Source organism: Rana temporaria, chromosome 6 (assembly GCF_905171775.1).
Source record: "Rana temporaria chromosome 6, aRanTem1.1, whole genome shotgun sequence".
In the NCBI taxonomy this organism is placed as follows: domain Eukaryota; kingdom Metazoa; phylum Chordata; class Amphibia; order Anura; family Ranidae; genus Rana; species Rana temporaria.
This window is the reverse complement of record NC_053494.1, coordinates 61,230,229-61,246,283: the sequence shown is the minus strand read 5'-3', so window position 1 is coordinate 61,246,283 and position 16,055 is coordinate 61,230,229. Positions and strand designations below refer to the sequence as shown.

General features: G+C 41.8%; 1 protein-coding gene across 2 annotated transcripts in view; it reads right to left on the bottom strand.

The window, feature by feature from the left end:
• The window catches only part of SMG1 (SMG1 nonsense mediated mRNA decay associated PI3K related kinase), a 233,206-nt gene that overhangs the window by 135,394 nt on the left and 81,757 nt on the right, over positions 1-16,055 (bottom strand). For both annotated transcript variants that reach the window (XM_040356901.1, XM_040356902.1), the window contains exons 19-24: positions 14,609-14,749; positions 11,893-12,092; positions 7,245-7,441; positions 4,528-4,692; positions 4,271-4,425; positions 284-423 (exon numbers count right to left, since the gene is read on the bottom strand). In XM_040356901.1, the coding sequence (XP_040212835.1) occupies positions 284-423; positions 4,271-4,425; positions 4,528-4,692; positions 7,245-7,441; positions 11,893-12,092; positions 14,609-14,749 (998 nt within the window). The remainder of the gene's footprint in view (positions 1-283; positions 424-4,270; positions 4,426-4,527; positions 4,693-7,244; positions 7,442-11,892; positions 12,093-14,608; positions 14,750-16,055) is intronic.

Genomic DNA, 16,055 nt, shown 5'->3' with positions numbered 1-16,055 from the left:
AATTGGTGTATTGCCCATGGACACTAGCAAAACTGGAGCCTCAAAAGTGTACATAGCTATAGGGCAGAAAAGCTTTTGTCAGCTTCCAGTCAATTGAACATAGCAGCAAATAACCATGGTATAAGAATGAACTCTTATGTCCTGTACAAGATATTCCACGTTCATACACAAAAAAATACAATATACACAGTCTGTCTAATGAAGTCTATGGGCAACATGATTGTTGTAAGACCTAAAAGATAGTTAAGAGTGTTACAGAATAAATACAGATCTTTCAACATACCATTTGCATGTTTGGGGCTGGCAGAGGTGCTGCTGGAATTAGCCAATTTTAGAACTATCTTATCAAAGCCAGGGGTACTGCAGTCCACCCCAGTCATGGCACATAAATGTTCTTGGTATTCCACAGCAGCTTTCTCAAACCTGTTAAAAAAAAAAAAGTAGGGTATAAATTACAACCAAAATTAGAAGATTTATTTTAAATGTTTAAAATCTTTTGGTTCTTAGAAACAATAAAAACAAACAAAAAAAAAAAAAAATCGCAAAAACATTTAACATTATGATATTTGACCAAATAAAACTGTATTCTGTGTTCAAACCACATATTCAAAGTAGAACTGTAAGCAAAACTTTTCTTCATTTTGAAAAAATGGAGGGTTACAACTCCTGTAAGGTTGATTTTTGCCATTTCTGTCCCATAACCAAAATAGGAACTGAGGGGGAAATCCCTATAAAATGAAGGGAATCTCTTTGGGACCCCCTAGGTCACCAGTACCAGTGCCCCTATTGGAAGATATCCCTTCTATTACTTTTCTGGAGAGAACCCAAAATTAGATTTTCTTTTAAAATTATTGAAAATGGAGACAGGACAAATACAGATGGTGATTCTCCCTAATGGGGACACACAGAGCAATAGAAACCTGTTGGATTAGAACACCTATCTCCCCTCTATCCAAACAAAAAAATCAGTAAACTTCTGTCATAACCATCTTGGCATACGCTGTACAGACAGCCCTGCTACAAAAAAGACTGCACAACACGATGGCAATATAGTTACATAGGTTTTTTATTTTGTGTTTGCAATTAGTACCAATACTCCCCAATTGCACTTTGGTTTGTAATACCTAGTAGCCCTATTTACAAATATTTGGTCTCCTTTTAGAATGCCCGTCACGTCTATACTATGGAGCTGGCAAGGAAAAAGTTTCAGAGACAAAAAAAAAAAAAAAAAAAGGGATATATAAGGATGTACCGATTCAAAACCACCAGAGGATCTTTTGCTTAAGCCAGGAGATTGCAATTCCTAGATACAAAAAGGGTCAGGGATCGGATCATAAACCAGCTTTAAGTGAGTCCAAGAAATCACCAATGCATCCACTACGAAGGTCAAAGGATCTCTGGTCTTGGCTAGAAGTTTGTTCAGCTTGCGGTCTAACCTGGAGGCCAGAAGTCTGCATCTGTTTTTTCACACCTTTGAAAGATTTTGAAAGATCTCTGGAAGAGGATATTTGGTTACAAGTAGTCCATCTGATGGTATGACTCAGTTATCCCATTCTTGAGCTTTTCTGTGTATGTTTGGTCTTCGTAACCAGTGTGGAGATGTTCATGCTATACCCCCTTTTTTTCTGATATACTTGCTTGAGCTACATTTGCCTACCATTTAATCTGTATCTCTGCATCTTACCAAAAAAAGTTAATAAAAAATCTATTGAAAAGAAAAATGTCTTGGTTTAATGACCTCTCCCGGGTCTTGGCTTTGATGACTTTGGAAGTCTGCCATGTGAGTTGTCTATTCTGGGGCTGTAGACAGCCGAGAAAGCTGGCATAAGAGAGTTTCCAAAAGGGCGAGTATGAGGACTGGTTTCTTTTAGGCAAGTTCTAGGAGGTAAACTAAGGAGCAACATCTAACTTGACGGACTTTTGGAACATTTAACAATTAAAAGCATCAAAGAAAGTCAATGCATTTTGGGTGGGAAACCGCCCCTTCTTCAGGTTTGAGCAGTCGATTTGAATAAAGTCATGACATAATGCTTGATGAATGTCTCCTGATGGTATTATAGGCAGCCTGACTGGGTGACCTTGCAGACGAGGTCCAGAGTTGTAGAAATAATCTGAGGGCTCTCAGTTCCAGAATGTGGATGGGAAGTTTCAACTCCTGTGTTCCTCTCCAGAGAACAGGCCCATCACCCAAGAACATGAACATTATTAGTGTGCTCAGTGGGCAGCTTTAATTTTTTCCCCTCAGAATGTCCAATCACCTCAAAATAGCTGTATATAGTCCATGGACTATGAATACGAGGTCTTATGCGATTAAAATGGATTTATTTTTAGTTGCGGCTCTGTGCCTCCAAATTGCATAGAAAAACGAATTCTTGCAAACATTGTCAAAAGAAATCCTGATTTCTTCTGAAAAAAACAAAAGATAGCATTACCTTGTAAGTGCTTGGCACTTCTGCAAAGCAGCACTAGAGTCATTGGTTTGAATACCAAACGCGACGCTACCTGCCTGTAGTTTTCATATTCTCTGTGCCTGCGTGGGTTTCCTCCAGGTACTCCGGTTTCCTTCCAAAGACATGTTGGTAGGTTTATTGGGTCCTGTCTAAATTGACCCTAGTATGTATGAATGACAGAGTAAGACCCCTTTCACGCTAAAAATAGCACTGCTATACCGCCTGAAGAACTCCTGCCCAGCAACCTCAATGTGAAAGCCAGAGGGCTTTCACACTGAGGCGATGCGCTGGTGGGAGAGAAAAAAAAATCTCCTGTCAGCAGCATCTTTTGAGCGGTGAGAGGAGCGGCGTGTATACCGCTCCTTCACATTTAAAACAATGGGAACCGCAGCAATACCGCCCGCAATGTGCCTTTGCAGAGGCACATTGCGGGCGGTATTGACCCTTTATTGGCCACTAGCGGGTTTTAATACCGCCCTGCTAGCGGCCGATTCCTGCGGCAAATCCGACAGTATAGCGCCGCTATTTTTAGCTGCGCTATACCGCCACCGCGGCTCCCGCCCCAGTCTGAAAAGGGCCTTAGGGATCTTAGATTGTAAGCTACGTGAGGGCAACGACTGATGTGAATGTACAATATAAGTGTAAAGCGCTGCGTACATGAACCACTTAAGGACCTTGGCTGTTTTTCAGATTTGGCGTTTACAAGACTAAAACGTTTTTTTTTTTGCTAGAAAATTACTTAAAACCACCAAAAATATATATTTTTTTCTAACACCCTAGAGAATAAAATGGCGGTCATTGTATTACTTTTTGTCTCAGATCTCATATTTAGACTTCAATGCAAAAAAAAGAAGAAAAAAAAATTTGTCATTTGAAAAAATGACAAGAAAATATTGCTTTAAGAAGCATGGGCGGGAGTGACGTTTTGACATCACTTCCGCCCTGCTATGCTATGGGGATGGGTGGGGGCCATCTTGCCCTCACTCGTATCCCAGCCGAGCAGGGGACAGGACCCGATCGCCTCCGCCGCTACCGACGGCTCCGGTAAGCGGGAGCCCTCTCCCCCTGCCGATAACCGTGATCTTGCGGCGAATCCGCCACGGAGACCACCGTTATCGTTTACAGCAGCTGCTGCCGTTACCGAGATATCCATCTTAAATAACAGGACGTATATAGTCATGAGCGGGTCCTTAAAGGGGTGTTCCAGTCATTTTTTGTTTATTAAAAGTCAGCAGCTACAAAAAGTGTAGCTGCTGGCTTTTAATAAACATACACTTACCTGCTCCACGTTCCAGCGACGCGCCGGCCGGGGCTCCGCTCCCTCCCTCTCCGGCCGGCATTTTCATTCTAAGTGTGGGCACTCGGCCGTGACAGCTTTCGGCTTCACGGCCGGGCACCCACTGCGCATGCGCGAGTGGCGCTGCACAATCTGATTGGACAGGCGATCGCCTGGGACCTGTCACGTGTCCCAGGCGATCGCCTACAGGGAGGGGCTGCCAAAAGGCGATCTTACTATTCGCCTTAGCAGCCCCTCGGTGGAAGTGGGACAGGAAGTCCCACTCCTCCTGAGCCCCCCCCCCCCCCCCCCCAAAAATTACATGCCATACCATGTGGCATGTAAGGGGGCGAGGAGTGGATTAAGCGGAAGTTCCACTTTTGGGTGGAACTCCGCTTTAAGTGGTTAAAGGAGCTATACGAGTACCTATAATAATAATGATAATAATCTTTATTAACAAAATGATCACAGAATTGCTCTGGTTTAGAAAAGGTATATACAAGTGCACAGCCCGAAGTGGTTAAGCAAAGCCAAAACAACGCACCTCCCATCGGCTTGCAGAGCTACAGAATTTATCCAAGAAAGGGTTTTGCCAGCAACAGCAGATGACCACACTGTAAGCCCCTGTATAGCTTCGGGACACTGAAGTTCACACAGAGCCTCCACTACCATCATTACTGACAACTCAAGTTCTGCCCCCTAAAAAAAACAAAAAACACACAATAAGATTGTGAAGCCAATGTTTGTAAGACAGTAAAAGCTCTGTCTTGAGTATTCCAACACAATTACTACAACTCTTACCTGAGGTGCACTGCTGTTCTTCATCTCTGCAAGCAGGTCAAAGCCATGTCTAACTGTAACAGCTGGCTGCCCAGCCAACAAACCCACTCGCATAATGGCAATTCGAATTCGAGTGAGCCAATCTTGGCATGTTTGTCGATTAGTATAAAAGAAGGTCCTGATAACCTATGAATGGCAGAAGTAAGAATGCTTAAAAACTTTGGAACCATTAATGAAAACGTTATCAAATACTAAGCCAAAGCCTAGGGGCTTGTTCACATTTGACAAAATTTCCAATGCTTTACAAACGCTCCTATAGCATTGGTATTGGCATTAGACTCCCGTTAATAAGCTTTAGTATGGGCATTAGACAGCTCAGCGAAGCTGGCCCCCCTACAATCAGCACAAATAAAATCTCAAGTGCGTTTATTTAGTGCTACGTTTGTGCCGCAAAAATTTACATTTGTGCTGCTTTTATTTTGAAGATATTAGCAATTTTTTTCTCCAGACTATGACATCACCTAGCCCCCTTACAACTGCCAAATGGCACAAAACTGGTCTCGTTGGTTAGTGCTACTTTTGTGCTGGTTTGTGCTGCTAACATTTTTATTTGTGCCGTTATGGTTTTTAAGTTATAACAGTTTATTTATTTTTTTCAAACTCCACTCACTTTGCCCACCTTACAATCAGCACAAACAAAAACAAACAAAGTGTGTTTCTTTAGTGCTATGTTTGTGCTGTTTTGTGCTGCTAAAATTTCGACGATAACGAATGGTCTATTTTTATTCAGGTTTTACAAACATGGGGAGCCAACTTTACACAGCTCAAACATAGCACTAAGCAACGAGACCAGTTGTGTGCCATTTGGCTGTTGTAAGGGGGCTAGGTGATGTCATAGTCTGGAAAAAACAATTTATAATATCTTCAAAATAAAAGCAGCACAAATGTAAATTTTCGCAGCACAAAACAGCACAAACGTAGCACTAAAGAAACGCACTTGAGTTTTTATTTGTGCCGATTGTAGGGGGGCCAGCTTCGCTGAGCTGCATTAGACTGGCATTTTACAAGCGTTGATGAGTTAAAAATGGTACTCAAATGCCCTATGTGCAGTTTTGAAACATTTTTTAATGAGCATTAAAGCGGTTGTAAACCCGCATGAAAAAAAAAAATATATATTTTCCTCCTGTAAGGGAAAAGTCATAATGAGCTAATATGCACCGCATATTAGCTCATTATGAAAATACTTACCTCGAAACGAGGTGCGTAGCACTTACCTGGTTCACACCGAGCGAGATTTCATCTTGCCTCGGCATGTCTTCCGGGTATCGCCGCTCCAGCGCTGTGATTGGCTGGAGCGGCGATGACGTCACTCCCGCGCTTTAAATTTAAAACTCGGCAAGGTCCGGCGGCTGCCGGTCCTTTCGCCGTAGATCCCCCCTGCGCATGCGCAGCAGCGCATTGCGAGGGGAATATCTCCTAAACCGTGCAGGTTTAGGAGATTTTCTCCTTACCTACAGGTAAAGCCTGGTTATAGGCTTACCTGTAGGTAAAAGTACAAAAAGTGGGTTTACAACCACTTTAAAGGCACGTTAAAACAGCTCCACAAATGCAAATTCCATTACAGTAAATTAACTAATCTTAACGCCCTGCCAGAGCATTTACGAGGCGTTATCATAGACTTAAATGGGAGGCATTTAAAGGCTTCAAAAAATCTCCTAACTCGACATGAGGGTTCAATTTTGAAGCGACGGGATGCGAACGCTTCAGGTTTTAATAGTGTGATTGTATCTTGTTCATAGGCATTTGAGAAGCATTTTTAACACCTCTCAAACACCCGCTTTTAACGCCAGTGTGAACTTAGCCTTGAAGTTATTACAAACCCTCAACCTTGTGAAACACCACATTCAGTTTTAAAACAGAAATGAAAAGCAAAAATATATTTTTGTAGAGAATATATAAAAAAAGAAAGAAAAACTTTTTTATAAAAACACTTTTTTCTCCTTTTTTAATAAGTGATCACATTCCCTCTGTTCCCAGCTGCATAAGAGCAGGGCAAGTAGAAACCGCAGCACACTTATCTTCATAGTGAAAGGTTGTGCAGGGGGTGTTCGTCAGGATAAGTCTGACCATTGGCGGAGAGCAGGCAGAGTTCCCAGCATAGCTAGAGAACTGACCATGGTGTGTTCTCCCTGCTTAGCATGGTTAGTTTTTAACAGGAAAGCAGAGGGACTAGTAGCAACACCAGGGACTTCACACAAAGGAAGTAATGCTAGAGACTAGGATACTTTTTCATACAACTACATGGTACAGCAGGCACATATCAGGATTATGAAATCCTGGGTTTACATATTAAATTAGAAGACAGAATACACAGTTTCCTGTAGCAACTATTGCAATCTGTAAGCAGATCAGGAAGATTATTTTCTGCTTTAAAAACCTCCTTTGTTTTAACAAATGGACTTCCTGTGAGGCTAGGTTCACACTGCTGGAGATCTTGTAGTGCATTTCTGATGCTTCATTTGTAAGAAACTGGATTTTATACATATATAGGGCCAACATCTTGCTGCAACAGCACCAAAAGTACATTTCCCAAAAAAACGCACTGCGCTACATTGAAATGAACAGGGACCACTGAAAATAATGCAAATTTTCATTTTATTGTGATTCTGAGCAACTGAAGCTGTATCTTGAAATCGCACTAAACCAGGCCTAAAAGCTTTAGCCCTTTATCTACTAACCTTAGGAGGGGAGGTTAATGCATTGGCACATCCTTCATAGGCATTGTACATCAGTTTGTCTAGGTTTTCCAGATATTGGAGAAGGAGCACTAAACGTAATTGGTTGTTGGCATGTCCTTCATCGTTCTCTGCAGTTGTCCACTGACTAACATCCTGGTCTGGATTTAGAGTGTGGGCTGCAAGGCTTCGAATAATGCCTATAGACAAAAAATAAATAAAAAAGTAAATTTGCTGTAGACATCATTAACCGAATACCTGTTGTATAACCAATGTTTTCTATGGGCCCTGTTCACAATTAAAAGGCCAGGTTCACCTTTAGGCCTCATGCACATAGGACATTTTGCAAACTCTGCTAGAAGCCTTTCGGCATCAAAAGTGCCTGGTGCTTGCAAAAGCGTGTAATGCATTTAGGCCAGTTTTACGTTAAACGCGCCTAGCGTAAACACGCCATTAGACATGTTGACAAGCATCACACTTTTTATCTGCCAAAATATCATTGCTCCTGGACACCTCTAAAAGCCCCTTTTAAAAGCCTATGTGTACATGGACACATAGGCCATCATGCAGGGAAGTTTAAAGGGATGGCAAAAAATACACCCAACACCTCTACAAGCAGGGCTGTGGAGTCGGAGTCGGAGTCGGGGGAAATTTTGGGTACCTGGAGTCGGAGTCGGCAAACAATGCACCGACTCCGACTCCTACTAAATTTAGATTGGAATTAAAAAAAAAAAAAAGCAAGTTTAAATGTCCCAATTCACAAAAAGTTATAATTAATGACTTCTCTACTGTAAGAATAAAGACCAATGCATGCAGTGCCTCACGTAACCGCAAAACGAACACGAAGTGACCGTGAAGAAGCATGCTTTTCATGTGCTTCACTATATGGCACGCAACGCACAATTAGGAGCTGCAATACTTATACTTTCCATAGTGTTGTGTTCTGCTTTTACAGGGAACGCATGTTAGAGAACCAGTAAGTGTCCAAATAAAAAAATTCCAACAGGAGTTTTATAAAGCACTAAAAGAAGTTGAAAAGTATGATCGCTCATCAAAACTTACTGTTGAAGAAGCCATCCTTGTTTATCCAGAGATCGTTAGTGATGTGGCCAGAATAGTTACTGCAATGCCACCCACCCAAGTCAGTGTCGAAAGATTATTTTCAGCCCTAAAAATAATAAAGTCTGACTTAAGAGCCTCTATGAAAGAGGATCTGGCAGAGGCAATTCTCTTCCTTAGAACTCTACATTGAATTGATTTGCATTTGCTAAGCCTATAACTACATTTCAAGATTATTATAAACCATTTCTAGGTTTTACAGATTTTGTTTTTGGTTCATTATAGATAAGCTTTGTTTTTGTTCTAAAACAACCAAATAATGTGGTCTGTATTTTTGAACTGGTAAAGATCCTGTTCCTGATGTTTATGCCTGCTGCTACTATCCAGTCACTTGATTGTTTTCATTGTGTTTGTTTTTTGCTTAAACTGTGCAATACAGTAGACTGTTGGCTTCCCAGCCAGTAGTCCTGTGGTAGGTTGCGTTTCTTTCCCTCAAGGAATGTATAAAATAAATTCGAATATTAATACAGAGGAGTCGGAGTCGGAGGTACATAAAACTGAGGAGTCGGAGTCGGAACATTTATCTACCGACTCCACAGCCCTGTCTACAAGCAGCTGCAAAAACATCTTGGGGTAGATTCAGATAGAATTTACGCCGGCGTATCCATAGATACGCCACGTAAATTCAAATCTGCGCGTATCTACTTTCTGTATTCAGAAAGCTAGATACGCAGACATTAGCCTAAGATACGACTGGCATAAGTCTCTTACGCCATCGTATCTTAGGGTGCATTCTCACGCTGGCCGCTAGGTGGCACTCCCGTAGTTTTCAGCGTAGAGTATGCAAATTACCCACTTACGCCGATTCACAAACGTACGTGCGCCCGGCGGTAGTTTTTTACATTGTTTGCGCAAGTTTGTAAGAAACTGGATTTTATACATATATAGGGCCAACATCTTGCTGCAACAGCACCAAAAGTACATTTCCCAAAAAAACGCACTGCGCTACATTGATATGAACAGGGACCACTGAAAATAATGCAAATTTTCATTTTATTGTGATTCTGAGCAACTGAAGCTGTATCTTGAAATCGCACTAAACCAGGCCTAAAAGCTTTAGCCCTTTATCTACTAACCTTAGGAGGGGAGGTTAATGCATTGGCACATCCTTCATAGGCATTGTACATCAGTTTGTCTAGGTTTTCCAGATATTGGAGAAGGAGCACTAAACGTAATTGGTTGTTGGCATGTCCTTCATCGTTCTCTGCAGTTGTAGTTTTCGTCGTAAAGTTGCTCCTGCTATTAGGAGGCGCAGCCAATGTTAAAGAGGGAGTTCACCCTAAAAATAACTTTTAACCTTAGATTGATGCTCATTTTGTCTAGGGGAATCGGCTAGTATTTTTAAAATCGAAGCTGTACTTAACGTTTTAGAGAGCGATCTTCTCCGCCGCTTCCGGGTATGAGTCTTCGGGACTGGGCGTTCCTATTTTGATTGACAGTCTTCCGACAGGCTTCCGACGGTCGCATCCATCGCGTCACGAGTAGCCGAAAGTCGGTGCGGCGCTATACTGCGCACCGACGTTCGGCTACTTTCGGAAAATCGTGACGCAATGGATGCGACCGTCGGAAGCCTGTCAATCAAAATAGGAACGCCCAGTCCCGCAGCCCATACCCGGAAGCGGCGAAGAAGATCGCTCTCTAAAAAGGTAAGTACAGCTTTGATTAAAAAAAAAAAATAGCCGATTCCCCTAGACAAAATGAGCAGGAATCTAAGGGTAAAAAGTTGTATGTCCGGGTGAACCCCCGCTTTAAGCATGGACGTCGTTCCCGTGTCGAAATTTGAAAATTTTACGTTGTTTGCGTAACTCGTCCGTAAATGGGGCTTGACGCCATTTACGTTCACGTCGAAACCAATGACGTCCTTGCGACGTCATTTAGCGCAATGCACGTCGGGAAATTTTAGGGACGGCGCATGCGCAGTACGTTCGGCGCGGGAACACGCCTAATTTAAATGATCAACGCCCCCTACCCGGATCATTTGAATTAGGCAGGCTTGTGGCGGGGGATTTACGCTACGCCGCCGCAACTTTACAGGCAAGTGCTTTGTGAATCAAGCACTTGCCCGTAAAACTTGCGGCGGCGTAACGCGTAAATGTCATACGTTACGCCGCTGCAGATTTGCCCGATTCTACGTGAATCTGGGCCCTTGTGTGCATGAGGCCTTAATGAAAAAAGTAAATTCACCTATTAAAAAACCCCAAAACACATGCATTAATAATTTTTTTCCCCACAAGACCCTGCAAAGCTTTGGGCACACAATCAGTGGATTGGAGGTGCAATGTCAAGACTCCCGGAGCCATGTCCTCCAACTTTCTGCCAATACCTTCATACAGACTTTCACGCAGGAAGATAGAGGAAGTGTAAATGCGCTACAAGTAGGCTCACAGTGTACTCTTAATCTATTAGGAACTACATGCCATCTGCTGCAGTGGCACATCGGACTTGTAGTTTATTCATTCACAGATCCAATGGGTGAGATCTGTTGGAACATATTATACCCTAAATATAAATGTTAAGCCTGGTACACACGATCGGATTTTCTGTGGACAAAGCCTCGGACTTTTGTCCAAAGGGCGTTGGCCGGGAACTTGTCTTGCATACAAACGACGGCAAACAATTGTCGGCCAACAAACACGAACCTAGTAACGTACTACATGGTTTTTCAGCTCTTTAGCGCCACCCTTTGGGCACCTTATGAGCATGCATGTTTGTACTTTTGTACGAACGTTCGGAAAATCCAACAGACTTGTCCTCTGAAAATTTGAAAGCCTGTCATTCAACATTTGTCCATCCATGGAAAATCCGGCAATTGTCCGATGGAGCGTACAAACGGTTGGATTTTCCACCAACAGGCTGTCAACACACAATTCCTGTTGGGAAATACAATCGTATGTACGAGGCTTAACAAGCTTCAAAGGTGAACTTGGCCTTTAAACACAGCCATCTCATTAGCTGTGAAAATCTGCAACAGGTCTGCATTTTGACATCCCACACACACAAAAAAAAAAAGCGCAAAACCTTGCCGCCTGGTCTGAATAGCAGAGTAGTGTGCAGGAATACCTCCTTATATTCCAGTGTCAACTGGAGACCAGTGAGGGAAGGGGAGATAATAAAAAACTCTGGCATGGTTCAGTTTAACCAGCCAAAGTGTGACTGCACCGTTGAATTCTAAAATGACAGAAAGCCAAAACACAGAATTGAAAACATTTAGAAGCAAAAGGGTCGCTGGTTCGAAATCCCAACCACGACCCTACCTTCTTGGAGTTTGCATGTTCTCCCTGTGCCTGTGTGGGTTACCTCACACACTCCAAAAACATGCTGGTAGGTCAATTAAATCCGGTCTAAAATTGGCCCTAGTATGTATATGTATGAATGTGAGTTAGGGACCTTAGATTGTAAGCTCATTGGAGGGCAGGAACTGATGTGAAATGTATAATGTATATGTAAAGCGCTGCGTAAATTGACAGCATTATTCAAGTACCTGAAAAAAAATAAAATTATAGTACACAGTCCCAAAAAATTAACACAATACCTTCAATAGTTTGGAACGTATCTTGTGCTCTTCCCAAGGGAGTCCGTAATTTAGACAAGACCGTGAACTGAGCAGCCTCCCACACTGCCCACTGCCACAAGACAGCATCTGCCTTCAGCAGATTACGGGGAATGAGTAAAGCATCACGTTTATCAAGCCTCTGGCAGCTGTGAAATAGCCTCTCCAACCAATTGTCCTTTCTACAGAGAAACAAAAAGATCAAATAATGGTATTTTTGTACTTATAAAATACATTTTATGGAGTTTTAGGAGATATAATTCAGAGACTGTTGGGTTATAGTGCTGCCTATAGAAGAAGTTAAGACACTGGCAAAAAAAAACAACCCACAGTCCTAGTGGAATAATCCCTCCTAGTCCCAGCATGCCTCCATTTTTGTAAAAAAAAAACAGTTGAAAAGAACATGACCATTGTCACAGTGGTACGATACCTGTGCGCAATCACTGAGCTGAATTTTATGGCAAGTACAAAAATAAAATGTTCTTGTTCATTGAGAGACACAGGATTTTAAAGACTGTAGGAACTGAGCAGTCTGAGGGGTGGACATCAGAAAAAAAAAACAGAAAACATACTGAGGATGGTCAGCATTTCAGAGGGCTCTCTGATGGACCTTATGCCGAAAGATGGCATCAGAGGAGGCCTAAACATCCACTTTGTAAAATTTGGAGAACATGTGAAAAGGCCAAAAACTTGAGGGATGCATAATGCTGAAAAACAAAACAAAAGGCACTTGCAGAAATAAAGAAAAAGTAGACCTAAAAAATTGATCTGGGAGCCACGATTGAAGTGTCAGCCCATTCTAATGGAAGTCGTGGCTTCAAGGTAGACACACATAGCAAAAACTACAGCCAAGTAATGAATAAAATATTTCATTCCATTGTCAGCTTCAGTAAATCGGGAGAGAAGAACAATGTCCTGGCCAAGGCGAGAGGCTGAAATTACCTTACAGTACCCCCAACTGGGGATAGTCTTTGCAAAATGAATGAAAGAAAGAAAAAAAAAAAAAAAAAAAAGACAAGCAATACCAAAAGGGAGGCGTAGTCCACCCTGGGTGCTACCCATTGCGAGAGTGTCATCCTGGCGTGCCAGTCCTCCAGTCCCTCCTCCCCGCAATCTCCGTGTTTCACAGTGCTGAATTGCTCGACTGCAGTAACAGTGTGATGGGACATTGAATCAGCGCAACGTGATTACAGGAGGCGGGACATTGTTCTTGGGACCCGGGAAATTCAAATCGAGCTCCGTGACACACGGAGATCGCTGCTGATGCGGGCACAGGCAAGCTGCATATGATGGGCACTGGTGGGGCTGCTGGGCACTGGCAGGCTGCATTTAACTCCTGTATCATGTCTGCAGTCTCTGACCATCTCCTGTACTATGTCTGCAGTCTCTGACCATGTCTGCTAGAGGTGCACTGAATGAAATGTTGCCAATATTATTAGCAGTGTGTAAGTTTAAGCAAGAGGACTGCAGACATGACACAAGAGATGGTCAGAGACTGCAGACGACTGCATTTTTCTTGACCTTTCTTGCACTAAAAGGTGCCAATAATGGTCAACAATAAATTCATATCAATTAAACCGTTAAATATATATATTAAAAACTAAATTTTCTGCATTTGTTTTCGGCCTTGTGCTTTCTTCATTTTCGGTACCAAAATTTTGGTGCACCCCTAATTGAAGGTATGCTGAGAGTAGGCGGAGCTATGCAGGGCTAGGTTTTCAGCTTTGCTAGTGTCCAATCACCTGAAGATGAAGCATAACCCATTGGTCTAAAAATTTACTAATTCTGTGACCTGCGATGTACGATAAAGAAAATATTCAGGAAACTAAAATAAAACACAAATCCCTAATATTTAAGAGCTTGGAATAATGGTTTTGTATAGCCCAAATCAGAAATTTCAGCTACATTTTTGATCATGGTAAGGGAATTTAATAAAGCTGATGTCCTAGTTTAATCTAAGCATCCTTAAATGTCAAAGGGATTGTATGATATGAATACTAGAGCTGCACAATTAATCGTTAAAAAATCATGATCTCGATTCAACACCCCCTCACGATCTCTATTGCAGAGTTTCCGGATTCTTTCATGTAACAAGTGCAGAGACTTCTCTGCTCACTCTGTTTTTAACTGTCTGTGCTAGTAGATAAATAGAAAAATGATAACTCTTCCTTCTTAGATCAAAGGGATAAAACGTCTATGTGAATAAAGGAAGTTTAACCACTTAAAGTCTAAACCTTTTTCTGACACTTCTTTCTTACAAAAGTTAAAATCTGAATTTCTTGCTAGAAAATTACTTGGAACCCCCAAACATATATATACACTTTTTTTTTAGCAGAGACCCTAGGGAATAAAATGGTGATTGTTGCAATATTTTATGTCATACTGTATTTGCACAGTGGTCTTTCAAACTAAATTTTTTGGGGAAAAATACATTTCAATGAATAAAAAAAAAACAACAAAAAAAAACGCAACAGTAAAGTTAGCCCAATTTTTTGTTTAATGTGAAAGAGGATGTTATTCGATTCTCATTTTAGCCAGAATCGTGCCACTCTAATACAATTTAAAATATCTTCGCAAGTATAGAACGTCTCTATATTTGTAAGATGCATTAGCCAGCAAGTGTAGCAGCATATGCTTCAGGGTAAATTTCCATCACCATGTATATTAAGACACCATAATTGCAACAAAGTAAGCTTACCCTGATCTATGAGTGCTCCCATACAGAATAAAGCTGACGACATCAGAGAAGTCTTGAGGGTGGAATGTGTTGCAGGGAGATTTGCTCATGTGGTTTCTTATTGCAGTCGAAATTTCTTGCATTTCTATGTGATTGGTGTTACTGTAAAGGAAAAATAGTTGCATGCAGTTCACACATTGGAAGAAACACAAGTAATAAGGGTGTCAAATAAGTAGTCAGGAAATAATTATAAAATTAATGAAGTGGATTGTGCTAAATCGTTAAAAATCTTTGCTACTAATCCTCATTCTGCAATGCAGACACAAAAACAGAACCTGGGCAAATGCCTCACAAAAAGATGAGGAGTACAGCAAGGAAAATGGAAAAAGCACACAAATACATAATACAGTATATTAGAAAATAAAATGAGTGTTTACACGATGAACTACTCATTTGCAATATCATCGGGAAGTTAAAAAATAAAAATACCTGTTGATACTGAAAGAAATCAATGGAGTTGTTTGCTCTCTGCCTGTACGGCACTGCATGCTTACCAGTTACTTGTTTTGCTCACCTTCATTTTATGTAGCCCTAAAAATTCCTGTCCTAGGGTGACAACACACACACACACATTTTTTTTTTTCTTTCTTTTTTTCTTTCTTTCCTCTAGGACTGCAGTAAGAATCGTGCAGAAATTTTCCAGCAGTAGGGTTCAACAGAAATCAATCAGATCGACTTCTGTTCAACCACAGTGCCCATACATAAATTGAAATACAGTCAGTCCCTGTTGAACCGGCCAAATTTATTTTACAAATGTATTTTATTTGTAGAAAAAATAAAATTAACAGGTTAGTTTGACATTGGTTACAGAAAGCAGAACATTACAGAAAAGATTCCACTATAAGATTAAAAAGGAGGAGAAGTCCTGCCTGAGCTTTTTAGGCTGGGCTTCTCCTCTGGGTCACAGGAATGCAATTCGCTTTGCACGCCTGTGACCCGTTTTCAGCAGAGAGCTGTCTGAAGTCCTCTCTCAGCTGACGTCACTGGCATCAGTCGAGGCAGCACGTCATCATGACTTCCAAGTCTGGATCCGCCAGCTGCCTTGATTGATGGCTGTCTCAGCGAGCCACTGAGAGAGCCGCTCCCTGCCCCTCCACAGCTCAGCGCTCCAATGAGTGTGGAGAAGTACAGCAGAAGCAAAGCTGACCAACAGTCAGCATTGCTCTGCTCAGGGTGGAGTTAGACCCAAGCCCTCGGCAATGTTCGGTGGCTCGGTTCTCAGTGCAGAGACACCGGAGGACAGATGCCGCATCGATTTGATGCTGCATTCACCAGAGATAGGTATGACTAGCAAAAGATGGGAGAAAAAAACAAAAACAAACACCTTTCTTTTAATATATATTTGAACGTGCCAAATATCAAAGCGTGTATAGCCAGCTTAACAGTGAGTGGGTGTGGTCACAATCAG